This window comes from Magallana gigas, chromosome 2 (genome assembly GCF_963853765.1).
Source record: "Magallana gigas chromosome 2, xbMagGiga1.1, whole genome shotgun sequence".
NCBI classification, from domain to species: domain Eukaryota; kingdom Metazoa; phylum Mollusca; class Bivalvia; order Ostreida; family Ostreidae; genus Magallana; species Magallana gigas.
Window position 1 is genome coordinate 22,746,596 of NC_088854.1, and position 27,970 is coordinate 22,774,565.

General features: G+C 32.0%; 2 protein-coding genes across 16 annotated transcripts in view; one reads left to right on the forward strand and one right to left on the reverse strand.

The window, feature by feature from the left end:
- Nucleotides 1-465: 465 nt before the first annotated feature.
- LOC105338401 (uncharacterized) lies at nt 466-25,160 on the forward strand. Of its 4 annotated transcripts, none has more exons than XM_066075659.1 (19): nt 466-893; nt 3,373-3,421; nt 4,937-5,079; nt 5,224-5,446; nt 13,559-13,591; nt 14,194-14,325; nt 14,675-14,693; nt 14,894-15,033; nt 15,536-15,622; nt 15,838-15,909; nt 16,155-16,235; nt 16,326-16,403; nt 16,520-16,570; nt 22,626-22,697; nt 22,834-22,893; nt 23,036-23,098; nt 23,279-23,356; nt 23,581-23,628; nt 24,368-25,160. In XM_066075659.1, the coding sequence occupies exons 1-19, from the start codon at nt 882-884 to the stop codon at nt 24,373-24,375; spliced, it is 1,449 nt and encodes a 482-aa protein (XP_065931731.1). In that variant the 5' UTR covers nt 466-881; the 3' UTR covers nt 24,376-25,160. The 4 variants fall into 4 exon arrangements, with proteins under 4 accessions (XP_065931731.1, XP_065931732.1, XP_034302072.2 ...); XM_034446181.2 differs by having other exon boundaries at nt 472-893; nt 4,934-5,079; XM_034446182.2 differs by having other exon boundaries at nt 826-893; nt 3,373-3,465; nt 4,934-5,079.
- LOC105338403 (innexin unc-9) overlaps nt 24,493-27,970 on the reverse strand; it is a 58,425-nt gene continuing 54,947 nt past the window's right edge. For all 12 annotated transcript variants that reach the window (XM_066075664.1, XM_034446180.2, XM_066075661.1 and 9 more), the window contains one exon: nt 24,493-27,694. In XM_066075664.1, coding sequence (XP_065931736.1) covers nt 26,723-27,694 — 972 coding nt within the window. In that variant the 3' untranslated portion in view covers nt 24,493-26,722. The remainder of the gene's footprint in view (nt 27,695-27,970) is intronic.

Consider the following 27,970-nt stretch of genomic DNA (forward strand, 5'->3'; position numbering starts at 1 on the left):
GACCTATGATGTGTAATTAATAAGAAATGATTTATTTTCACGCGGATCTTGATGGAAGATAATAATAATTAAGTTAACGGCAGTCAGGTGTCACGTTTTAACGAAAAGACATACTCTTTATACAGATAAATGAATGATGTGTCTTTTTATTTCGTGCATGATATAATTAAATTATGTACAGTGTAACAAGGCACGTGCGCGCGTAAAAGATCACACTAGAATGATATCAGTCTTATCTATATGAAATAAATATTTGATCTCTCATGATTTTCGATGGTTTATGATTTTTATCCAACGAGTTGTGTGTTTTCTATCCCCGCGCTTTGGCGTCAGGCTACATCCCTATTGCATGTATAGCCCAGCTAAAAATCCTTATATACAGTATACAAACAATCCTCTACTTGACTACTTCTAAAGGAAATGCGCACTGTTTTTCTGTATACAAATCAGCGGTAACCTAATTTTATAAACAAACAAAGGGTTTCGGAAGTAGATCAAGGTGTTTGGAAGACGGAGATGTCTCCAGGAGACTTGGTGCAGGACTATCCAGGTTGTTTACAACACAAAAAGGAAGAAATGAAGCTGACACGGTCAAACACCGTATCTCCCGGGTCCTCGAGTGTGTATCCACTTGAATTTACTAACTTTGAATGTCTTTCAGCCCGTTAAGTATATCATCATTGTTTTAAATAATAGTAGTATAACCTTAAAAGCTGACTATGCGTGTGTCGACGCTTCGTAGTCTTGTTCCGGAAATACACTATTTTAAATCGGAAACACGTGAAACTATATGATGGTGATCTTGTATAAAACAAATAGAAAATATCAAATGATCTCATTGTGTGTATTACTTTATCAGTGGTGAGGAAATCTTTTATATAATGATGTTCAAGGTGAGTTTATACAATATTGAAAAATATATTAATCTTATGATTATTATTATTTCAAGAGTTGTTTATTTTAGATTGATAAAAGCTTAATGCCATGATTGCATGTAAGATATTAACATTTTGTTTAACAAATTTTATAAATATACTTTTATGAAAAATATATTAATGCATTATAGTCTTCATTAATTAGATTTATTTAAATGTTCGATCTTTATTTTTTATATACTAATACATTGTATTGATAAAACGCTGTCAGTAGTGAAATATATAAATACACTGTAGCAATAAGATTAATTAGACGCAGTTTGTCCACTCCCATCGAGAAGATTCATTGTATGTTTCCCATTCTTAAAAATACCGTTCACCTTGTGTACACAATATAATGTGCTGATTATATATGTACATAAAAATAATATCGGTTATTATGGCACATGTTTGAAAGAGCAGTGAATATAAAAGTCGTGCTTTCGAAGATTTATATATATTTCGGGTATATACAGTACCTTGGTTGGTGTGGAGTCTCGAATATGACTATGTAGTACATGAAAATGAATTGTTCGGCTTGATTTACAAAAGCACAGGAAGAATCAATCACATTTTCAATGGGTGGTTTTTCAAGACACATGTATCATATCCTTTAATTTTACATGTATCTAAAATAAAAGACATCATAATAACGGATGCTGATGCTAAGTCTTGATTTGTACGAGTAAAAGACATAGATCCTATGTTTTGTGTTATGTAGACATATTGTACATTTAGATGTCTGTAGCAAAAACCGTTTTATGACCATTTTTTAAACTGCTTTGACTCTGCACTAACATTACTATGTATTTTTCAATCGATAAATGTTTAATAAATGTAATATTCTAAAAACAAAAAAGGGGGGATAAATATACACCGCAAGCCTCAGGAAAAACCACTCAAAATTTGAGCAAATTAAAAAAAACCGAGAAGTCTTTTAAGCAATAACTATTTATAACCAGTCAGTTTGTAGTAGTAGTGACATACACTATAGGAAGCTGATATTTTCCGCATCATCATTATCATCATCATCAGGATAACAAAATACCACCTTAAGAATGTACTATAGCACTCTTACACATAATAACGGTATAAAATTTCTTCTTCATGTTCCTGATTTTGTAAACATCATGCAATTATCATCTTTATCTTATGAGATATATACAGAATACCGGTATAATTATATGTTTATCAAGCCATTTGATAGTACAGTATTAATGTACTTGTAATAAACTAATAATATGTATGTTAAAACGATATGAGTGCCACATGTGCTAAAACGATAAAATTATGTATGTATCTTGCGAATGTGCATGAGTGTACTACATATGATTTAAAAGAATACGCCTAGGAATCATTATTTGATTTTAATGAGGTGATAATTTTGGTCTTGACGTGATCAAATCGAATAAAACCCGATGGGCGTTATGATTGATTTTATCAGGTCAAGGTCGAAATTATCACCTCATAATATTCAAAGAATGATTCCTTATAACTTACACTTATATAATTTTAGCCACTGTACGATTAAATATTTTAATATAACCCAATTATACGTTATTTGAATTTATTGGACTGTAAAATACAAAATCGAAACGTAGAGTTATCACAGGCAAAAACACTGAAAAATGTAAATATATAGTTTTAAATTGACTTGATTTGATCATTCATCTACCAGAAACATATGAAGTTGCCATAAAACCCCCCAAAAACAAAGTTATTGATAATTATGTCACACTAGAATTTACAATACAATATAAACATTTTTACCTCTGAATTTTTTCTGAATGATGTATCTGTAGGTTTGAGCAGGAACTTATGGACAACCCTTGTATAATAAGTAGTTCTGGACCTGCATATGAGCAGATTGTTTTTCTCAACATTTTAAAGTTAATTCCATTTAAACATTTCACAGACCGAATGTTGAGAACGCTGTATAACAAAGTTGATTGTCTTTGACAGGGACATCGTGTTGTAATAATGCCGCAAAATGGTGAAAACAATCCATTTTAAATTGTATACTAGTATACATGTATGTGATTATCTTAAGTTTTAATTATCACATGAGCATTATTAACAGCAAAGTTAGCATCATTAAACGAAAAAAAAAATGAATTCAACATGAAGGAAAGAAAACAAATGTTTTATGAATATATATATAATTATGTAACTTTAAATCTAAAACCGTTTTATTATTGGATTTTGATGATAAAAATAATACCGAAACAGACAATACGAGTCTTCTTACATTGTCTTCAAAGCTAAATCAGAAAAGGCACTCCACATATATCTACAACACGCCAAAGAAAGATAATAAGCTTTATTAATCATATCGCACCACATCAACATTTGGTATCGAGTTCAGTGACTTCCTCTTGTCTATGAGTCAGAGACACAACAAAGTGTGTCAAGTTATGCATTAATATCTTGTAAATGACCTACTTTCATGTCTTTTCAGGTCATACTTCAAGTTGCGGTTGTTGCTATTACGGTTGGTGCACGCTCGGGTAAGTGAACAACTTGACCCAAGACATTTCATTCATTTAAAAGAGTGAGTAATAATACGTTTCATTGATGTTTGAATAAGTAAGTGAACACGAACTTTAATTTGTTAAAGTTCTCTATAAAGAGAAGACCAATCCCATTGATATTGAGGCTTAAAATGTTCAAGATATTGTATATTATTTCACAAATTATATATTAATATGCGTATTAAAATTCCACCACTTAACTTTAAAAGATTTTGTTTTAATCAGAAAAGCTTTTAAGTACCCCAGACTTATAATACACTGCTATCCATACATGTACATGTACTTCAGTATTTGAAATACAGCGTCAGTTCACCGGAAAATCATGTTTATCTCCTCAACCATCTTCCGACTTCATTTATCTAAATATTACATACAGTGTTAATCTTGTGTGCTTTTTATAATACAAATCACCACCACCACATCAATATTAGCGTGTATAAAGACAAATCAAGACCAACAGGCTACATTGCTTACCTGTATGAGGAATAGTTCACAAGTTAATATTCGCATTTAACTTTCGTTTTTATAAAAAAAACAACAACACTAAAACACAAAACCCCTCTAATTTTGAGCACAGTCCATCCCAAGGTTTAACTAAACCTTTATCATACCTTTTTTATTCATTATTTTAACCAAATTGCTATTTTAGATAATACCGGTAGTATTCTGGATTTTCCCTTATATATTTATTTAAACTTATTTGCAACTCCTATGTTGCCCTATTTTTATATACATTTCTCTATGAGTTAAAATTTTAATGTGTAATCAATACGCCATATAAACGGTAGTTTTTTCCATCGTATACTGTAGTATTACATGCGCAAATCGCAGCATTTTAGTTCTTAAAAAAAGGTACGTTAAATAAGATTTCGTATCTGTCTTCTTATGAAGAAGTATGGGTTCCTCCTGTATTCCATTACCAACAAACTTGAATACGTATACTCGTATACATTAAATAGAATGCAAGCACATTGATATCACAAAGTGCAGTGATATAAAATTCTTGATTTTCTCCACATATTTATATGTTTATCTTTGCCTTGTGGTGCAATGGTTGTGGTTAGATATCAAACTGAAATCTATACATTTGTATATCAGTAAATCGCAATTGTGGCAGTACTTCTTTTTAATCCACAGAAGAATTTTGCACCCATTCTGAGACCCCATAATTCGTTTGGGGGTCGTGGTATGAACAAACTTTTATCAATATTCCAATATATAAATTTTAAATATGATTAGATATGCAAACACTGTCTAAAACAGCTTTACTGTAAGCAATTCACCCTTTTTCTTTGGTTCTTGGGGATAGAGGAGGTTTGATGACACACACATCGTTTTGAGTTTTTTAAACTTACCTTTTTTAAATCCTGGCATATCATTTGGAAATACTTCAAGACGCTTCACCTTCTCTTTTACATGTATTTGTGCGAGGTTTTCCTTAAATTGGCAATAGAAAATGTTGATTGGGAATGTTTTTTTCTTCCAAAGAAGTCAAGGCGGGGGAAAACAGCATAGACGTTGTACGAGAGCCAGTGGCAACATGTTCAGCTATTTCATGCGGTGTGACCATTACTGTATCATCGGAGTATAAGGTGAACGAACAGTGGGTAATATTCAAGAACCACACAGCCATGGTAAGTTTTAATCCGACAAACTACTTGGAAAGTTATTTATGTTACCATTCGAAATATAGTTAACGTTTGATCTGAAAACAGATAATAAAAATTTTTAAATTATTACCAGTTTTTCAATTTCACTCATGTTCTGTTTTTAAAAAGAGAATAAGGGAATGGAACACCGAAGATCATAAATACGCTGCGTCTAATACCAGATATCCGCCCAACTGTACCTCATGGTGCAATTTTACTATCACATTGGAGATCAACAAACTAACTCATAAGCAGGATTATGGGCTGTATCAACTCATTCTCCGCTCATTTGATGATCAAGGCCCGAAAAGTAAACGAGTGTTGAACATCACCGTGCCATCCAAGCAACAAGGTATATCTATAGATGAAAACATTTATAAAAATAAAAAATTATAACTTAGAACTGTGTGTATAATGTAAATATTCAGGATAATATTTAAATTGAATATGAAACCTAATTTTTTTTTTCTTTTATAACTGTTTTTATTACCCCAGAACATGTAAGAGTATTCTTATAGCCGAGGTTGGGGAGCCTTGGAGTCTATAAGTTAACATTATATATACTGAAAAAAATTTTGAAACGGGGTGTTTTTACAAATAACATCATTCATACACCCACTCATTCAGTTGCATGTATATGCACATTACTCTACATCATAATCAAGTACAAAAAGTCATCATTTTACAGTAAACAAAAATAAATTACTTTGTAATATCTAAGATCATAGGGGCAAAAGGCTTAAAATCAACAATCATTATTAAAGGACAACCTCGCCCATCTTACATGAAATTTCTCTAATTCACAATTTTTCGTGTAAATAAATTTTTCACATTTGTAATAATAAAGTATTTCACGTTTGATTCCAGTAAAGGAGGGTAATTCTTTTCTACTCCTTTTTCTATATATATGTCTCTTTACAATACATATTATTATATTGAAAATGTTATAATATTTGTAGTATCTACCAAATATAACATCTATTTTGTTCAATGGTATATCTAATTCAAATTCGTCCTTCATCCAAACTAGTAAATTATCCCAGATTTCACTCACATATTCACATTCCCAAAAAAGATGACAAATAGTTTCTGCATTACATCTACAAAATGTACATAACTCTGATTCAACTATTCCTATCTTACATAAATAAGTATTAGTCGCAATAATTCGATGTACAATCCTGTATTGAAACCATCTTAATTGTACGTCGTTAGTTATTTTGAAAAATAATAAGTTTTGTCTTTTCCACCATATGTTATTTACATTCATGTCTAGTTCCTTTTCCCATTTCAATTCTGATTTTGGTTTATTCCATTTCTCATCAATAAAAATATCATAAAAGTCTCTTGAGCCTTGTTTATTTTTCCTAATTATCCGTAAAAATTCTGGATAATATGGAATATTTTGAAGAATAATTTCTGTATCATAGTTTAACCGTAACTTTTTAATACAATCTACAATTCCTAAAAAATGTGTAAACGGAGGTTTAATATCATATTGGTTACAGAATTGTTCGTATTTCATTATTGTACCATCATTGTTGAAAAAATGTAGTATTTGATGTACACCTTTTAAAAACCATTGCTTATAAAAGACATACATATAGACTCATTAAACCATATCGGGCTTAAAATAGATAATTCACTGTCAGTACATTTTCTAAGTTCAAAAAATGACAAAAAAACATCTTTCCAAAATAGATTTTTACAAGTTTTTGACAGTTCATTTAGTATTTGTCTTCCAACAATTGTCATATTTAAAATATTTGGAAAAGTACTTATTATCAAGTCTTTCCAACTTGACTGACAAGCATCATTAAAAAATCTGCGTATCCAGGTGATTTTCAAGCTTTTGCAAAAAGAGTCAAGACATATCATTCTTAGCCCACCCTTTTCATAACTTTGAATAATGCTACTTTTGGCTACTCTTGATGTTTTTGAATTCCATATGTAATTATAAAAAATTGTTTCAATTTCCTTTATATGTTTTCTTGGAGGATTAGGAAGACTTATTAAGAGATGCGTAATTTTTGGAAGAATCAAATTTTTAATTACTGTGATACGTCCTGCTGTAGATAGCATTCTTCTAGACCATGCGCTTATTGATAGTTTCATTTCATTGATTTTTGGTTTAAAGTTTAACTCGTACATATATGTATTATCTAAGTTTACACAATAAGTAATGCCTAAAACTGTAAATGGTTCCTGAGACCAGTTAACTTTTTCAAAATCCTTGAAATATTCATTTGATTTGTTTGATAAGGGTCCTATTTTTACACACTTAGTTTTATCATAATTAGGTTTTAGTCCTGAGTATTTTGCATATTCATTAACTAAAGAAAGTGCTGTCTTAATTGAATTTTTCGAACCTTTTAATAGTAACACTGTGTCATCTGCGTATTGTACTAATTTATATTCTTTGTTCATTACACTAATCCCTTCAATTAATATGTTGTTTCTTATCATAAGGCCCATTATTTCCGCACAAAGTATAAAAATATATGGTGATATTGGGTCCCCTTGTCTACATCCCCTGCCCATATTAAAAAATTCGGAAAATATACCATTTTGTATTACACAAAGTTTTGCATTATTAAATAAAGTTCTTATTGCATTTTGGAAATTCTCACCAAAATTAAAAAATGTTAAAACTTTAGAAATAAATTTCCAAGAGACTGAGTCAAATGCCTTTTCAAAATCAAGTATGAGAATTAGACCTGGGGTATTAGTTTCATTGCAGTAATGTATAATATCATAAAGTAGTCTGGAATTCTCCCCGATATATCTCCCTGCTAAAAAACCTTTTTGATTTTCGTGGATTATGTCAACAAGAATGGGCTTCATACGGCTAGCCAGGACACTTGATAATAACTTATAGGTTACATTAAGAAGTGAAATTGGCCTCCAATTTTTAAGATATTCTCTGGGTTTTTGTCCTTTTGGTAGGATTGAAATGATTCCTTGTGTTTGTGAGTGAGAAAGGATACCAGAATCAAGACTACATTTAAAGGAATTAAATATATAAGATCCAATATCAGACCAAAAAAATTTAAAAAATTCTGCTGTAAATCCATCTGTTCCTGGTGATTTATCATTTTTAAATAGTTTTAGTGCCTCTAATATTTCCTTTTTAGTTATATCTAATTCTAATTTATTTCTCATAGTTTCTGTAACTTTTTTTACATCCTTTTCCATAATTACTTCTTGAAGATTTACCTCCTCAAGTAAATGATCTTTATTCTCATACAATGACTTATAAAAATTTTTTACTTCATGTAAGATTTCATTTTGATTATTGATCTCTACTCCTTGGTCATTTATTAGCCTAGCAGGCTTGGGGTAATGCTAAATGTAATGGTAATGCATTGCAATGCATTACACGTTTTCAAAGTAATGCTAGTAATGTGTAATGCCTCAAAATTAGCATTACAAGTAATGCTAATGTAATGCATTACTTTCCAAAATCTAGTGTAATGCTGGCATTACATGGCATTACTTTGCATTACTATGCATATTTATGCATGTTCACTTAAAAAAATGTGATGAATAAATGAATAGTTGAAATTGAATTTGATTAAATTTATTTTTAAAGAAGAAAGAAATAATTCTAATTAAGAAAAAAATGTTTTAATTGTACATGTTTTATTGAAAAAAGTTTTTTAAAATTCATTTTTGAATTGTTTATATTACTAAAGATAACAGCACAATTTCATAACATTTTTAAGAGTGTTGTTATTAAGAGTTTTTAATCATTTAAACAATTTACTCCAATTAGTTTGCACTTCAATAAGAAATGTGTCAACAACACACTATGCCCCCAGGATAATCTAAGTATCAAAACAATCTATTGTTATAAGAAGTGCTAAACACCCCAATCCCCTTCCCTTCGCTATGTCACAATAGAATAGGAGACAGACATGCACCTTTAAAAGCAAAATGAATGCACTGTCCATCCATGATGAAAATCAATATCACTTCCAATATTATAAACCATTTGAAAATAATCTTACTTATTTTCTCTCTCTTTCTCTCTGTCTCTTTGTCTCTCTCTCTCTTGTATATTAATTAGTTTGGACTGATAGAAAATACAAGATTTATGTATTTAATCTATTATTGCACTTAATATATCCTAAGATAAAGATCGTCAAACAGTATTTTCCAGCCCAAGCTTTGACTGCTCCTGCAAAACATTTATTTAGTATAGCCCGGAAGATGAATGCATTTAAAAGATGAACCCTTTGAAACTTCGATCATAAGTGCAACAGCAATCTTTTGTCTTAAAGTGTCCTCCGTAAAAAGAAATACAAAATTAAAATATATTAAGAAATATAACTGGGAAAAATCATCTTTTTATAAATTAATAAAATTAAGTGTCCAAAATTATAAAGATTTGTGTAATCTGGGGATATATCTATATTTAGCTTTTAAAAACCGCAACATTATTTCATAAATTTTTTTTTGTTACGCATGTTATCCTGTGTCTCTATTTCATAACTGATATTGTATCATGCCAAATGTCTATAAATATCATTTTACTTATGTAATATGTTGTTCATATTGCCACGATATGATTATATATTGGGCAAATAAAGAATGACTCTTGTTTATTCATTGAATTTGAACCTGAGTGTTGTATATTTGAAACATTTGCAAAAACTTTTTATTAGCTTTACTTTAAAAAAAAAGTAATGGTAATGGTAATGCATTACTTTACTCATGTAATGGTAATGTAATGCATTACTTCAAGAAAATCAAGTAATGGTAATGGAAATTTAATGCCCAAATTCATGAAGTAATGGTAATGTAATGCATTACTTTACAATGTAATTCGCCCCAAGCCTGTAGCCTAGATATGTTTTTATTTATATAGTTTCTTTTTTCAAGTGCAGCAAAATATTTAGTAGGTTTTTCTCCTTCCTCTATCCATTTGCAATGACTTCTTATTAGTAGTCCATTAAGTTCATATTTTCTTATATCTTCCAACTCTGTTTGAAGTTCATTTAATAAATCTGAATAAAGTTGTGAAGGGCACATGTCATACATTTCTTGTAGAGCTTTAATCTGAATGATAGAATCTTTTTTCTTATCTTTTCTTTCTTTAGCTTTAAGTGATGAATAATATATGGATAAGCTTCTGATTTTCATTAGCAATACATCTAAGAATAAATCTTTGCGGATATATAATTCCGCATCAGGCCCTGGCACGTACGGAGGCCTTGTATATTCAAAAATGTGTCATTAATAATTTCTTTGATTTTCAATATATATTCTTTGTCTCTTAACAAAGAGTTATTGAATCTCCAGAATCCTCTACCTCGTTCGAAGTCATTAATCTTAAATTCAATATTAATTATTGAGTGATCTGTTCTATAACCTGGAATAATCTTAACATTTTCTAAAATTGACATTAACTCTTCAGATATGAGAAAATAGTCTAATCGAGCTTGTTTTGTGGGATTTCGACGAGTCCAGGTAAATTTTTTTGAAGTTGGGTTATTTACTCTCCAGGGGTCTACAAGGTTGAATTTATTTTTAAGATTTTGTATTTCTATCCTATTTTTGGGGTTGTTTTCTTTGACATAATTATGGCAATCTAACATAAAATCTTGAACTACATTCCAGTCTCCACATAAAATAACAAATTCGTTACCAAATTCTTCAATAATATTTCCAACATTTGAGTAAAAATCTTGATCATCTCTATTTGGTCCATATAAATTAACCAAAGTTATATTATATTTATTATCTACTAACATATTGGTAATAATAAAGTTTCCATTGGAATCAGATTTTGTTGAAGATATTTTAACTTCTACATTATTGTTCATAAGTATTAGTGTTCCTCTAGCATCTGTTCTACCTGCACTCATCAAAATATCATGTCCCCACTGGGCATATACTGAACTCTTTTCATTCTCTGTACAATGGGTATCTTGGAGACAATAAATGGAAGATTTTAAATCTCTAAGGTAATTAAAAACATCCTTTCTTTTCTTACTATCATTTAGCCCCCTGCAGTTTACAGACGTTATACTAAAATATGACATAATATAAAGTTGTTAAGTTTGTGTTTGAACATGCTACATATACACACACAACATTCATGCTTAAAAAACCAAAAGCTTCCGGGTTGTGCATCTACTTACACCAAAACAAAAAACAAAAATCAAAAAAAAAAATTGAAAAGTTTCAAACAAGAATGTGAGGTAGGTTTATAATAAGCTTTGCATAGCCACAAAAAACCTCTTGTGTTACATATATACGGAAAATAGGCTAATAAGGCTACCTGTAGGACTCATTAATAATAATGGTCTATCACTATGTTAACTATACTATGTAACTATATGTACCTGTAGGACTCATTAATAATAATGATCTATCACTATGTTAACTATACTCAGTCATCCTTGGTAGGGGATCCATTTGTCTTCACTCTTTCTACGGCACTGGAGAATAACATCATCTTTTGTTTCTATGATCCGAGTCTTCAAGTTTTTTTCCCTCCTCAGTTTGTATGCTTTGCTGGCTAGCTCGCTACGTTTTTTTTTCAGGTGATTTACGAGGTCTGTCCGAATTGCCATACCTTTCGGAAGAGTTGTAACCCTGGCGAGATGGAGGATCAGGTTTCGGTCTGCCATTTTTGCGAATTTCACAATGATTGCCTCCGGCGCACTCGGTTTATACGTATTAGATGGGTTCTTTGGAATCCTATGCGAATTCTGTATTATGATATCCTTGGCTTCCGAAACCCCAAGAGTTGACTCCAGACAATTGAGGACAACTTCAGTTGTATCTTCTTTATCCACTTTGGGTAGGCCATAGAACAGCAAGTTATATTTCCTCGAACGATTTTCTTGTTGGTCTATATATCTTTGCAGCTCTTCTACTTGATTCTCCAACTCTGTAATTTTTTCCTCTTGTGGCCCTATTTTCTCAGACTTCATCTGTTCGAGGTCAGTGATTCTCAGGTTCTGGTCATCTAGGGCTTTCTCTACTTCTGACAATTTCGTGCTTACATTTGATATCTTTTCCCCTAGAGACTCGAGGTTTGCATTCATGGACGTTTCCAACTTCTTAATCAGCTTCGTAAACAGCGTTTTTAAGTCCTTGTTAGACACCTCCTCACTGTCATCTACCTCCTGTGCTGCCTTAGGACTAACGTCTTTCTCTTTCTCTTTATCGCTCTTCGTGCGTCCCATTTCGAATTTCCTCTGCCAGTTTCGAATATACTCTATACATGTACGCTTTGGAACCCCCAAGACCATGAATTATCACTGGAATGTCATTTATGATTGCTTAGCAAAGTTTCTGTTGAGTCCCACACGTTTTAAACATATTTGTCATCGAAATAAACCTCACCTTTCTTCCCCCGAAAAATTCATGCCATTTTCGGCGCGCACCAAACCGGAAGTCTTATGAAACCTAATTAGTGTTGATCTTTTTTTTTGCTGAATTTATATGAGGAATTTTGAAACAATTATTTTGAATTATTGACATGTAGTAAGTAAAGATAGCGGTAACCTCATAGGTGCATGCATTAAAAGTTGTACGCCATGGATTCTGAAAATTCTTTTTCCGCTATATGTATAGAGAGACATCCCAGTTGTAAACATTCATCAAACTTTAAATCAGGTGAAATAAATCTAAATTGATACTTTGAATATTTAATATGACATGGAATTGTTGAAAATATGCTTCCAGGGGATACTAGTATTAAAAAATGTTCATGTTCGACATGTTGTCACACATTTAAATATGCAGGAATGTAAGGGTTCTATTATGAAGATCATGCAATTTCAATAGTCAGTTCAGTTCTCCATTAACTTTATGCTGTACAGCCTATCAGTATACAACAGATAAATATAAATAATATACACATACAGGTATTAACTGGAGAATGTAGCAGAAGTGTAAATCTGATATCAACATCACACACCAACAAATCAATTTTTTTAAATTAATTTGTTCTAAACAATGAAATTAAATGAAAAATGCTTAAAGGCTTTAACAAACAGCTTTTTATATTTTATTTTTTACGAAATTTTAATCATTAACTTGATAGATTAGGTCATTATAAATAATGTAACACTAATTAAATATGTTTTAGTGCTACCATCACCCAATGTTTATGCGATATTTATTAAAATTGGGTAAAGTTTAAATTATTGACTTAGGAATTAAAGTGAGATTTTTCTTTTTTAAAAAGATGCTCAAAATAATTTTTAATTTCTAATAGCTTCACCTTTTTTTATTAACAGTTTTCATCCCTATCAAATATTTCATGATCTTAAAAAGTTGGTCACTGACCTAGTTTTTTGAAATCAAAAACATAGCTCTACAGCCAAATGTCTATAACATACAAAAGATTGAATTTCTTTATCACAAATGGATACTTTGCATTTTCAGCAAATCAGTAAACATAAAAATTTAATTTCAACGTATTTTTTTTTCAATTTAATTCTAGAAGTTTCCGTTAAGACCTCACAAAAACCAGAAGGTAACAATTTGGCTCTACGTTGTTTGAGTGTACATACACTGTAGAATATAATTCTTTTTCTTAGTAGTTAATAAACTACAACAATTTCTATTACAATCTTAATCTTTCTTTCTGAAAAAAGTAACAAATACAAAGGGCTTGCTTTGGGTATGAGTTTTAACTGATTCCTATGTCTTTACTAATATTTCTAAAAATCTCAACTTTTGTTTGTCCAAATGCAAAAGCCGTTTATTTGACATCTAAATAATCAAGACAATGCAAGATTGTGATTTTTTTTCCTATAGTTGATTCTTTCCGAAAAATTAATATATATTCTGATGCAACTAGCAAAAGCAGTTGTGACTTTAAATAATTGCTACCAAGAAATCATTTGTGCACGATTATTTATACACCTTGTAAATCTTTTTTTCTCGAACCAAATAAAAACAAAATTTGGATTATTGCTAACAATATAAAAAATGTCAATGAAATACATGTATGTAAATTGATATGCATAAAAAAATGCAAAAAAGTTTTTACATTATTTATCCAAAATTTTAGGAAGACAAAATAATTATTAACGTGCACAAATATAACGAAGTTTGCATCTTACTGTTTATCAGATACTTTGACATCGGTACAAGAACTGTCGTTTTCGACGATCATGGTGATTGCTGTAGCAGGGACCAGTATTACCATCATCATCTGTTTAACCGTGTGTTTGATTGTCTTCTGCAGGGGAAGGAAGGCACAAAGTGAGTTATATTTGACATTTGGACTGACGCCATCATCGAATCTAACTCATGTCTGAAAAGCTGACTCCAACTTTGGTCGCTTGTCTCTGCCAAGGTTGGGGCTAACTTTGTTTGGACATGATTCAAGAAATACTGTCCTGACTTTCGCTGAAAGCGGCAATCCATCTTTCAAGTCAAACACAATTTAGCATACATTCTTCAATTTAAATTTTATGCTTGAAATATAAAATTGAAAGTTGTTAATTCATAAAAACGTAGTATGAATCATCAATCATCTTAAAAATAGAAATTGAGAGCAAATTATAAATTGTTTTATCATTTAGCAAATAACTTTTTAAATCTTTTTCAGAAAAGAAAAAAGATAACAGGTAAGAAACTCATGCAGTTCATGAGTAGAATACACGCAATAACAAATACTTCAATTGAAAAAATAAATATTTTGCAGTTTCTAACTCCCACCAAGAACGATAACTATAAATTCAAAATATATAGATTATTTACTTTCATCAAGTTTTCAAATACCGCATGCTTCGCCCTACAACAATTGCTGATAATCGTCCTTTTATAGAAAGCACAGACAGAGTTCCCTAGGTGTGTCTACTCACCTGTACGATGAGGTGGAGTCCGTGGCCCGTAATGCATACTGTGAGCTAAACGAGGAGGCTCAGAAAACCTCCAATCACCAGTACATACAGCCAATTCCTGAAGGTTAGATTCCCCACCTTTCCCTACTGGTCTATTTTTCACCGTCTTTTTCACAAATCTTCAAGCCCTTTTCGTCAAATGCATTTTTGTGAAAAAAAGGTGGTTTGAACGATATGACATATTTCAATATGAAGCTAAATGAATATGAAGCAGTGTAAAACAGTAGTTTTAACAATGCAAAAGATAACTGTCTTTTAAAATATTTAAAGTCACATTTAATGGTTATGAAATATAATTTTAAGTGTTATGCAAGAAGAAAAAGGGATAAAACGATTGAAGAATATAAAACCTTTAATAGATCTAGAATGATGTGACTCTATGTAAAGTATACATATCTGCACAGCCGAGAAAATCTTGCTAAAGATTTTAACTTCTATTTGTTTTTTTACAAAATAAACAGTATGTATCAATAATTATACAGTGTAAGCGTTTAAGAAATAGTTTGCTAAACACAGAAAAATATTGTCATGAAACATGAAAATATTTAAATCACTTATTTATATAGAAGCGCCAATGTACAAAGCCCCAGAAATCTTTTCAAACACGGAATCACCGACCAACATAAGGGCCAAGCCCCCAGATACTACGAATGGTATTACAATCATTTTCTATTATCAATGCATGGTTTATGTTCAACATTATCATTGTTTAAAACCTTCAAATAATTTTTAGAACCTAGAATCAATGATTAGGTTTAGTTTTCAATAACACACGTAACAATAATGTTAAACAAATGGGAGTTAGTTTTTTTACTGTTTTATTTCGGCAGAAGAAGCATATGAAATATATTTGTATTTTTTTTTGTAGATGCTATGGGATATTTACAACCCTCCGTGAAATTTAGGCCAGAAATGGCAATGTTTAATCAGCTTTATGAAGGTAATGCAAATACTATAGCTAAAGAAGTATATTAAAGAGAAAACAATGATATGTGATGTAAATTGTAATTATCAATCAATAAACCATCAATTTTCTATCAAATATAACAATTATTTTTTCGTAAAGAAAGGCAATTAAAAGAATCAAATATTTCACGCCAAAACATTAAACACGCGAACTATTCATTCAATAAATATAGTATTTAAAGCATAAATAGTTAAACCAATTACATGTTTATCAAACAGAGGCCAATAAACCTAAACCAAAGAAACCTCTAGAACCAACATACAGCAATTCACAAAAAATGCCAACATTTCCAAAGAAAGGTACAATAAATATTTCACATGTATTTGCAATGTTCCTTTATAAGATTGAAGTATATTTTTGATAGTAATACATGTACTTTAAATTCTTAGAAGAGCAGCCAAAATCATCTGAAAAGCTAATCCTTAAAACAGATTCAGAAATTGGTAAAAGCAGCGAAGTAGTGTACGGTAGGTTTTTAATTTTTTTTTCACTGTTTCTATTTTGTTTTACGGACAAGTTGTAACGATATTATGATTATTGTTCATTGATCATTACAACACTGAAATTGAATGTGTCTTTATAGCTCAGCCTCATCAACATCTAAAGTCAGATGTCCAGAAGTCTTTTTGTAATGGTAAGTTAGAAGTTCATTTTTCACCCTTTGTTGGAATGGTTTTTCAATAGTATTTCAAAATCCTTGTTTAATGTTGCAAAGTTTCCTATCCTTATTAAGTTATTATACCCGCACTTTCTAAAGAAAGTTCGGGTATATTGTTGTTACCCTGTTCCGTCCGTCCGTCCGTCTGTCCGTCCGTCCGTCCGTCCGTCTGTCACGTTTTACTTTCTCAAACTGCTCTTACATCTTATAAACCAGCAAACTGAACTCTTGGAGTTTGATTTGGGGTATCATGTTGATTTGTAAAAAAGTTTCAAAAATTCTCTGTTAGTCCTGGGGGTCAAATAATTGGTAAAAAATGACGTTTTTTCACAAAAAACCTTCTTCCTCGAACTCCTCCTACATTTTCAAAAGTAGACAAATCATCTTTTGGAATATGTTTTAGGGTATCCTATAGATGCGCAATAAGGTTTCGGAATTTTCAATTTTGTCCTGGGGGTCATTTAATGGCTAAAAAATGACGTTTTTTTACAAAAAAACTGGTTTAAAAAACGTCATTTTTTTTAAGCAGTAGCCAAATGATCTTCTAGAATATGATTGGGGGTGTCATATTGAGGCATGATCAGGTTCCAGAATTTTTTTTTTAATTAAGGGGATCAGTGGGCAACAAAAAATGACGTTTTTTGGCAAAAAAAATATGGTTCCCAGAACTCCTCTTACAACTTTTGGAGTAGCTACATCATCTCTTGGGATATAATTGGGGCTGTCCTATAGATGTGCAATAAGGTTTTAAAAATTTAAATTTCATCCTGGGAGTCAAATAGTAGCAGAAAATTGACGTTTATCACTAAAAAATCAAACATTGATCCAAGAGCTCCTCTTATGATTTAATGGATAGACAATCATATCTTGGGATATGATAGGGACTGTTCTATAGATGTGCAGTAAGGTTTTCAAAATTTAAATTTCATCCAGGGAGTCAAAATGTAGCAGAAAATTAACGTTTATCACTTAAAAAAAACATAGATCCTAGAACTCCTTTTATGATTTAATGGATAGACACATCATATCTTGGGATATGAAAGGAACTGTTCCATAGATGTGCATTACGGTTTTGAAAAATTAAATTTAACCCTGAGGCCCATTACCTACCGGTACATACCTTTTGATGCCCTTTAAGGATCAAGAATATATATGGTTAAGGGGTGGGGATCTCAACCGTTTTCGAGATATTCGTGCACTTTCTGTTCAAGGGGGGTCATGACAACCCCCGGGGCCCATGACCTACATACCGTTTGATGCCCCTTGACACAAGGTACAAGAATATATATGGTTTAAGGGTGGGGATCTCAACTGTTTTGAAGATATTAAGGGACTTGCTGTTTGAGGGCGTCAGGACCACCCACAGGGCCCATGACCTACATAACATTTGATGCCCCTTGACATCAGAAACATGAATATATATGGTTTAGGGGTCATGATTATAACAGTTTCTGAGATATATGGTAATTTCAAATTCTTGGGGGGTGGGGATGACCCCAGGGGTCAGATCTAATAAACCCTATATATTGCCAGTAACAGCCAATATATGATTATGAAAACCCTATATTATTATCTTTGTCCGTTTTCAAGTTACCATTTACAATAGAGTCTATGATTCTTTCTACAAGGTTCAATGTTAGACCCCACACCCTTTTGACACCCCCCTCCCCCCCCCTCCCCCGAAAAGTGGTTGTCTAACCCAAAATGAGAAAAATCAAACCAGGGTGCACAACTAGATTTGCAGGCCTATCATATCCTAGAGTTTTGTACAATTATGTTCAGCCATCTCTGAGAAACAAGTTCAGAGCGGGAAAGAAGAAAAAGAAGATGAAGAATATATACATGTATTAAGAACCGTACAAAAACAATAAGTCTCCAAACTTCATTCAGGAGACTTAATAATTAATAAAGATTAAATAGAGATAGGATCATCAAACATCAATAATTTAAAGATAATTGACAATTTCTGATTCTAAGGGGGTCAGGATGACCCCTTAGGGTCATGACTTACATGCCATAATGATCTGATGCGCCTGCATGACCTAAGGAGGAATAATATCTTTGGATTAAGGTGGGGATCTCAATGGTTTTTATGATATTTGATAATTTCAGGAAGAGCACTTGGGATCATGACCTACATACCATCTTAAATGCCTTGAACAAAGAAACAATAATATAATATGTACATGATATATGATTCAATTTAAGAACCCAGATATAGATCAATCATCTGTTTTGTAATACTTCCTATGTATATATACATGTACATGTATTAGTTTGTGTTTTGTTCTATACTATTCATGTTCATGACTGTAGTATGGCTTAGTCTTATTTTAAATTACATTAAAAAATTGTCAAATATATGACTTGGAACCCCCACTCCCAAACAAACTCAAATATAAACTGTTCTCTCCCCCCCCCCCCCCCCCTTCCTTGTCGAATAATCTATTAAAATCAAAATATAATTTGGGTGTCTAAAAACTTTTATAAACTGGTAAAAAATGTTATTCTTAAAAAAAATTACATTACACCTTGCATAATTGACAAATGATCTATTGAGATACGATCAGAGGTCATATTTCTACCTTGGGATCAATAAGTAGTATTCATTGACAAGTTAAAATTAATTAATAACAATAAATGATTCAAATTATAAATGTTTATACTCCACATTCACCCCCCCCCCAATCTAACCTGCTTATAAAGATTCAGTCTTCTTAATACATTCTTACATGTGTACAGTAGCAAATTTTAAATCATTTCTTGATTGCTTTTTCTCTCGTGATTCACATTAACATTTTGGAAATTGCTTAATTCAATTTTTAAGATTTATAAACAAAATGTTATATGCATCACTGCCATGTGTATTCACCTATTTGGGGCAATTGTAAAGTCTCCTAAACAAAGCAGTGACATCATTAGGCTAGGAATTACCCACATGGATCAAACACTACTGTATAACATATGAATAAGATAAAATACATTATTATTTCTAGTTCTAAAATGTCAGGGTGTCTCCAAGGGGGCATAATCTTACAATACAATTTTACGCGCAATGACACAAAGAGCAAAAATAAATTAAACGGTTTAGGGATGAGGATCTCAGATCTCAGAAGTTTAATAACAAAATATACAGTGTATCATATCATTTCCTATTTCATAAAGGGGGGGGGGGGGGGGTTAAAGACAACACCTGGGGGTCATTAATGTACTTTACACCAGTTGATGCATCATAATGACTTTAGAAGATATTTTGTATTTTCCTGTTTCGTGGGGTCAGAACAGTCCCATAAGGTCATGACCTACATTGTATTTGATGCATTATAATACATTAAGAAAGAAATACTCCTTCCTTCCTATTATTACTCATATAAAAAATATAAAGTGTCTACACTTACTTACATATGAAATACACAAATTTAATAAGAAATTGTTTATACAGGGTCAATATGGGGTCAACTCAACAGTGCATGCAGTCTGACAAATGAAAAAATAACTTTTGCAACTAAAATGACAGAAACTTTACAAATGCGATAGGATAGGTAACGATGATAAGCTTATTTAAATATTAAAAGAAGATGATACAGTATGCTGTCAAAGGGAGATTACATTTAGAAAGTGAAAGTATAACTTATATACATGTGTATGTATGCTGGCAGGAATCCCATGCTGGCATCTTATTATATTATGCTACTGCTACTACATGTATTATGCTTACCTAAATTGGTCAACATCATAATGATAATCCAATTAAAACACAATAATGAATTCCTTTAGCTGATCTTAACTACCGTAATCCTTTTCTGCATACGGAAAACACAGACATGTATGTATGGGTGTTGCTAAAACGCGGAACGGAAAACGGAACGGAATGGAAAATATCATCACGTTTATCCCTTAAAAAGGGTATAGACTGGCCAGAAACGATTTACTTTGTATCTTTTATTTATATCTAATGAATGATTATCAACATGTTGCTATCTTATTAATATTCATATGAATGTCTATCAATTATAGCATTGTATTCATTCGGCTTTAGTTGAGTACGAAACGGAAAAATCAAATGTATACGAATTGTGAAACATTAACACGATTAAACGAGCAAATTAGCTATAACTTTTTACTTATTTCTCTTATATGGTATTGCTGGCATATTAGCGTAACGTACGCAGTTAGTGAAAGCGTTTTATGCGTGTTTTGAGTATTTTTATATTATTTTCAAATATGATGTACATGTATATACTTACATCAAAATTGAATTTTCGGTGTTCTAGACGATCTTTTATCATACAGACGATACAGTATCATTGAGATGGAAGAAAAAAACTGTAGGACTGACGACATTAAAAAATTAAAATACAGTAAACATTAAAATACCCGGTAATTTGTGAAACTAGTAATTTGTGAAACTAGTATTTTTAGCAATGCAATTTTGTTTACGTTTGCATTACAAAGCATGCAGTTGTTTATTCCAGCAGCTATATACATATGATCCGAATAGAGAGCTCTAGACGTTGCCTGGTTTGATTTTCCGATTATATATTGGGACTATAGTCTGTCGATCCCAAAATATTCATGCAGCACATTCGGACGATTTATAATGGAAAATATTGACATCTTTTCTCCATTTGAAAGTCACTCAGAAGACCTTGCACAATTTTTCAACACCATCATCCGGGTCTGTTAAAATGCAAAACCCCGTAGACTTCTTTATTTTTAGCCGTGTATTTATACCAGCTGATAAGCTAGAGAGGACGTTTTAAAGAAAGAATAATGAGAATGTGTAATGCTTTTAAAAGAGAATCGCTTGAACCCTGAGGTATATATAAATATACAGCAAAAAGTGAATCGAGGATATTTTGGGACAGAATATAGTGGTCAATGCATGTACTGTTAATTTTGAGGAAATAAATATTCTTGAATAAATAATCTAATATTGCTAATCTTTCAAAAAAAAATAAAAAGGTACATAAAGTATATCGTTTTAGCATACTTAACAAATCTATGAGGTAAATAACATTAGATAAGATTTTCCGTTTTCTTTCCGTTCCGTTTTCCGTTCCGCGTTTTAGCAACACCCATGTATGTATACACGTGAACCCATCTAATCGAAGAGCTGGGTAAAACTAGTACCCGCTAATGAGACATGCAAACCTGTGTTGTGAACGTAACTTCAGACAAAGATCAGTCATTTGTAACATGCATGTATTTTTATGACCTATTCTTCAAATCCACTTGCACTATTTCATTAGGTAAATAACAGCTTTAAGGTGGTGCAGGACACCTGCATATTGTGATGTACATGTATACTTCCTATTGAGATAAACAATAAAGTATGTTGACTATTGATTAAATATTTACCCCCCAAATAATGTTACCTAACATTGAAGCGCAATGGGTTAGAGCGTTTACATGTCTGTAAGAGCATTGGGGTCCAAGGTGTATTTTTGGTAATTTACGAATTTTCATGGGGAGGGGGGGTCTGGACCCCTCACTCCCACCCCTTCTCTAAATCTGTGCACACGATGATGTTCATGTAGGCACACAGAAGCAAATCTAAAACCGGCAACCGCCACAGGGAGGGGGCATAATTTAATTTTTAATTTTGTTTGTAATAATTATATAGACCATTATACTTCCTATGACATAAAATGTTAAGATTATTGATTAACTGAAAATTCACTGCAAACAGTTCTACCCCAAATTGCACATAAAGTGCTGCTCATGTCACGATGTGTATTATCATATGGGCAGGGATCTCATCCTTCAGTTATGAAAATTATAATTTTTAAATGTATTACCGGAGTTTGCATGTAGCCTTCATTTTTAATTAAACTGGTATAAAACAGTGTTATTTAGGGGCAAACACATGGTGCGGGTATTACTGTCTAATGACAGCATCTAGTTATCATTACAAACAAATGTAAACTATGCTAACAATACCAGATATTTGTTTAAGTAATGAGTTTAATATCTAAAAAATTACGAAACCTAAACTATTATATGAAAAAACAATGATCTATGGCTTCAGATTCCAGCAATATAACGCAACATGAGCCTATGTATGGTAATGAAAATAGAACGCCGCCTATACCAGTAAAAGGTACAAAATACTCTTAGGATATATAATACAATTTAAAGGTTTATATCATATACAAATGTACATTTAAGTATTCAACCATGCTGAATTGATTTCATAGTTTGGCCTTAGTAATATATGTTTTATATAATTGATTTAGTTTTGAAAACAACGATTATTGAAAGGAAACAAAGTCAAAGAGAAACATCAAGCACAAACTGTAAGTATACGTAAAACCACAAATAGATAGACATTGGTCCGTCGTTTTATATAGTTTGCTTCCTTTGTGAGTCTATATCATTTTGTAGGTGATAATCATTATTTAATATTTTAAAAATATTATCAAATTTGCTTTTTTTCAGCAACTACACCAAGTGTTCCTCCAAAACCAGTCTGTAGAATTATTCCAAACCAGTTATATGACGGTAAATGTACATGTACATACATATATATATTCTAAGCAGATTTAAACAACATGTTATTTTTTGACATCCAGTTTAAACAAAGAACTTCTCAAACAACTTAACATTACCTTTGTGAAAACATTTTGGAAAATGAGTTTAAAATGGTATCATCATCTGTAAAAAATTTTGAATTGGTTTTAGAGAGAGAAGGCATGTACAATAAAAAAAGACAAGTTATAGCAACCTACAGTAATCCCACAAAATTGCCAGCTAAAACATGTAAGTGATTGTAACAAAGAGAAAAAAAATCGGGTTTATTTTAACCAGAGCATATTTTCTAGTACACTACTTGTGACAACATATGTTTTCATTTGTAATATGATACATATTTTTAAAGGTTCAAAACAATGCATCAGTAACGATTATAAAAAAAAGGCAAACGCATTAACTTTTCGTGTATAGCGCTTTGTGTAATTTTCAACTGATCTCTGTATAATCCACAGATTCCAGGTCCAAATCCGAAGATACTGAGTTATCCCGCGTGCACTCATGTAAGTAAACACACAAATCAGATAGTGAGGTTGAAATATTTTTTATCCCATCTCTTACGATTAGTTCGGCATTTATGCATGGTCAGCTTTAGGAAGTGTATTATTCGGACAAATTGGCCAAATATTTGTCTGCTCTTTGCTCCCACGGTGCTCATCAACTTCTTTGTTTTTGATTAAAATCGGATGACTTTTTCCCATAGAGACAATCTCTCCCTTGCATATAGAATGATTCCCTTGAACAGTTGACCGTTTCTGTACCAAAAGTTCATTTTAAGCAGTATTCTGGGGAAAAAACCCAGATATTATTTTTACAAGTTTACTTTTTCAACGGAGATATTAACGAGAGACTAAAAAAACTGATTGTTTGTTTTTTTATTTGTTATTTGACAATCTGATAGTTATAAGACACCGTTGTCTTTCAAACTCTTAAATTGATCCCTTAGTTGTTCGGTCTCCACAGGGTTGTAAAGCAAAGTTTTGATTAATAAGCAGCAGAATGTTAAACATCAAAACAAAATACCCTACATGACTTAATCATGATTCATTTGTTTTCCTCGACTTAGTTGGCTTTCATTTTTTTAATTTTTGAAAGACAAATTGCAATAGCAATTTTGTTAAGTAATCAGTGTCATTTTATGCATGACTATCGTTGAACTGAATTTCAAAAATGGACAAACAAAAAATCTTTACGGGGAATTCTCCATGTATTCGATTATATATACTTTTGTTCTGCTTTCAGATAAATGACAAAATCTAACACAGAGGAATAAAATCCAGATTCAATTTTGCCAATTTATGTGATAAACTGTCTATACTCACTATATATATTTTCCTGACACTGAACAATAAAACAAATATTTGAAAAATAATTCACTTTAGTTTATTTATGAAATCTGTACAGTATCAAATATGCAACAAAGATGATATCACTCGTTACACTAAAAAGAAGAAATCTGCATCAATATGTATAAATAAGAACGTGAGCTATAATAAATAAACAATACCATGTAACATTGAGATAGAACATTAAATCTTTACAATGCTTCCTCTGAATAGCATTAAAACAACAACGTTATATAAAAGACTCTACATTAAACTTGAACAAGAATTCTCAATATTGTAAGCAGTTTTCGAACATCTTCATGTGAATCTTGAAAACAGCACGTGACTGTTAGGATGACATCACATGACGTAATGATAAAAAAAATGTTTTTGTTCCTCAAAGATCTAATTCACCGGACAAGTTTACATTATTTGCACTTCATTTATATACTTGAAGTATTGAACTACAATGTGTGCATACTCTGAACAAAGTGACACGCATAGATCCGAGATTATCTTTCTGGCTACATCTCAAAATCAATACAGCATTTAGTCTTAGATTTTGGTATAAACATTTCTTGAGGTGTTAAGTGACATTTATGACTATCCGGAGACCAATGTTGGCTTCAGTGAAATTTTAAGGGACATTAAATATACCAATAACGGCATTTAAACTCCAATCTCATGCAACCATTTAAATCTTCTTTTTTTTCAAAGAAAAAGTATTTCTGTTGCTAAATTCTACAAACCATGTCAAATATGGTAACTTATCAAGACAAATATTTGGAGGCAAACAACAAAAAAGGTACTAACTTTTTTTTAAATCAAAGCAATTTCCAAACATAATTTGATTCGTTCTTTTCAGTGACGCATGATTGAATTATTATATAACGGAACATAATATACTATTTTCTCGTTACCTTCTACATTATCTAAGATTTTTGTTTTGTATACTTATCTATAAAGTAATTCAAAGACGGTAATTTTTCTAACTTTCTAAAAGCTACTTCAAAAATTAGATCGTTTGTAATTTCAGGTATTTTGGCAAAGAGCGAATGCAACAAATTTGTAATGAAAAACCATACATACATATACATGTACCAATTATATTTCGATTGTTGATGCATTCAAGAATGTTTACTTCTGAGAATAGATTAAACATTGGCATCTTAAAATATAATTCAATCAATAAATCAATACTCAACATTAAAGCTTTGTTACCACTTTCGCTAATAAATACAAATCTCAAGCAATATAAAATGACCACTTAAACCATAGTATTTATAAATATGTATAAATCACAATAAAGTCGAATTTGCTTATATGCCTGTACATTATGATACAATTAGGGTGAGAAATATGCATGACCATAATCTATAAAGAAACGGTAAATGATGTATAAAGCTGTGCTTTCTTTTGAAGAAAAAAAATAACGAACACCTTCGTGAGATGATAATGGCAAAAAAGCAATGTCATAGCACCTTCAGTTCTTATCAATAAGATGTTGTGCTTCGTGTGATCTTTAGGTGGATTTCAAGCGCAAACAAGGAGCTCTTCAGAGAGTTTTGTTTCCGAACTCGGGGACAAATTTTGATTGCATATGAATCATTGTTTTAGTTTAAGGCCTTTATGAACATTTTGGCACGCCTTCTACGTTAGATGTAGTCCTTTCTAGTAACAATGAATTCTACATGGAATGGCGACTTTTAAACACTATTTTTTTGTTTTCATTATTTGGGTTCCTTCTACATGTTCTTGATAAGAGATAAATTGCAAGCATCTTGGTCTTCCTGAGCTGTCGTGTGAACTAAAGGCAACGCGATAAATGCATAGAATCGGTAGCTCTCTCTCTCCTATTGTGTGTACGAGGAAGACTGCATAATTATGTGTAAGATGTTTGGTAAATCCATTTCTATATCTTCTCGAGTACTGAACATCACGAGATTCTTCAGAATCTTTAAACGCGTTTATTCTAAGCTTTTTGCTTTCTTTTATACAATATATGAATTTGAGCTACGATATCGCTTGTTTCTTTTCAAACCATTTCAAAGAAATCCTCAAACATTTTGGGTGCCTAGCTGTTCACATCACGTTGGCTCCTGATTTCTATCTATACAAAGCCCAGGCAGGTCGATTGTGGCCCAATGGGATTTCGGACCCTACCAGCTATCACTAACATAGAAGGTACGCACTACACATGCGTAACATTTTCCTCTACTTCCTTTTCCTCTACACTTTCATTAAAGCCACGCAATATCCTGCCGTTTCCTAGTCATACATCCGCTTCTTCCGTTTCGTGTCCAGGGTTTTGGCTGTTAGTCCTTATCTGGATGCACTTTTTGCTTCGATACATATCCCATAACTCGGAGACAATCTCAGCCACCACTATGTCACTAGAATTCTTCCCTATGAGTCTGAGCGTAAACACGCCATCATGTCTTAGATAATCCATGACGAATCGAGCCGCAAGCTTCCGGTCGGGACCTGTCCCCAATCGTTCCATTAGTTTTAGGAATTTTCGCACATACTGGATCCGTGTCGTCGGAAAGACCATGTGCCACATCCAGTTAGTTAAACTATAGCACGATAAAATGCAGACAAACACGAGCCAAAACCACAAGAAAATGTATATCTTTTCGTTAAACAGGTTAATCGGCAGAACACACTGAACTGTATACTGCTGCAAATTCGTCACTTGGCGGATTTGAAAGTCACACAGAGTTACCCTCGGAAACCTATGAGATCCGGTCCACTCCTTCCCGTTGACTAGTTCGTCTAATACTTGGAATCCGTATACATTAAAATCCGTCCCGAGGAACTCATTGAGCAGAAACAACTGTCCAATGGCGTTGGCAATGTACATAGCTTTCATCAGGAAATAGATCGCCACCAGGAAGTTCCCGTACCGTCGCCCACATAATATTGATAACTTGGTGGACAAAATGTGTCTGAGCTGCACACAACAAGTCCCCCTTGTGTCTCGTTGATTTGAAAGACATCTATCGACATGCTTGACAAGATACTTTATAGTCCGAACACGAGTTTCTGGACTTTCAAACTGAGCGTTACTTCCAAGACTGACGATTCTATCGACATTTATTCCAGACTGGCCATTCAAAATGCGCCAAATAATGCAAGGAATATAAAACATTAGTGCTTGAATGAGTAGCATTACAGGAACCCACTGGTAGTAATTCAACTCTTTTTCTCTTCGCAAGTGTAGCTGATGTTGTGGCGGCACCATCTGAAAAAGAGAGACAATTCAATATTGGTCAAACTGTGCATAATCCTGTAAAATATATTTCTATTTGCAAAAAACGATTTTGAAAGTCCTATGATTGGTCTCCAATACAAAGAGAACCACAATTTAAAAAGAAATATATTGAGTGAGTCGGTGGGGAAACGAGAGGGGGAGCTATGTAATTAGTTATCTCCTTTGTCATCTGTGTAGGTGCAAGATGTCATATCAAGTATTTCTTGTAAATCCTACTTCAAAGGTTCCATTTGACAGTAAATGACC

What these genes read in the sequence shown, in the direction of transcription:
- LOC105338401 (XM_034446181.2), top strand. An exon ending in GACCTCACAAAAACCAGAAG is followed by an intron (nt 13,592 to 14,193) that starts GTAACAATTTGG and finishes ACTGTTTATCAG; the next exon opens with ATACTTTGACATCGGTACAA. An exon ending in TCCAAACCAGTTATATGACG is followed by an intron (nt 23,099 to 23,278) that starts GTAAATGTACAT and finishes AATTGGTTTTAG; the next exon opens with AGAGAGAAGGCATGTACAAT.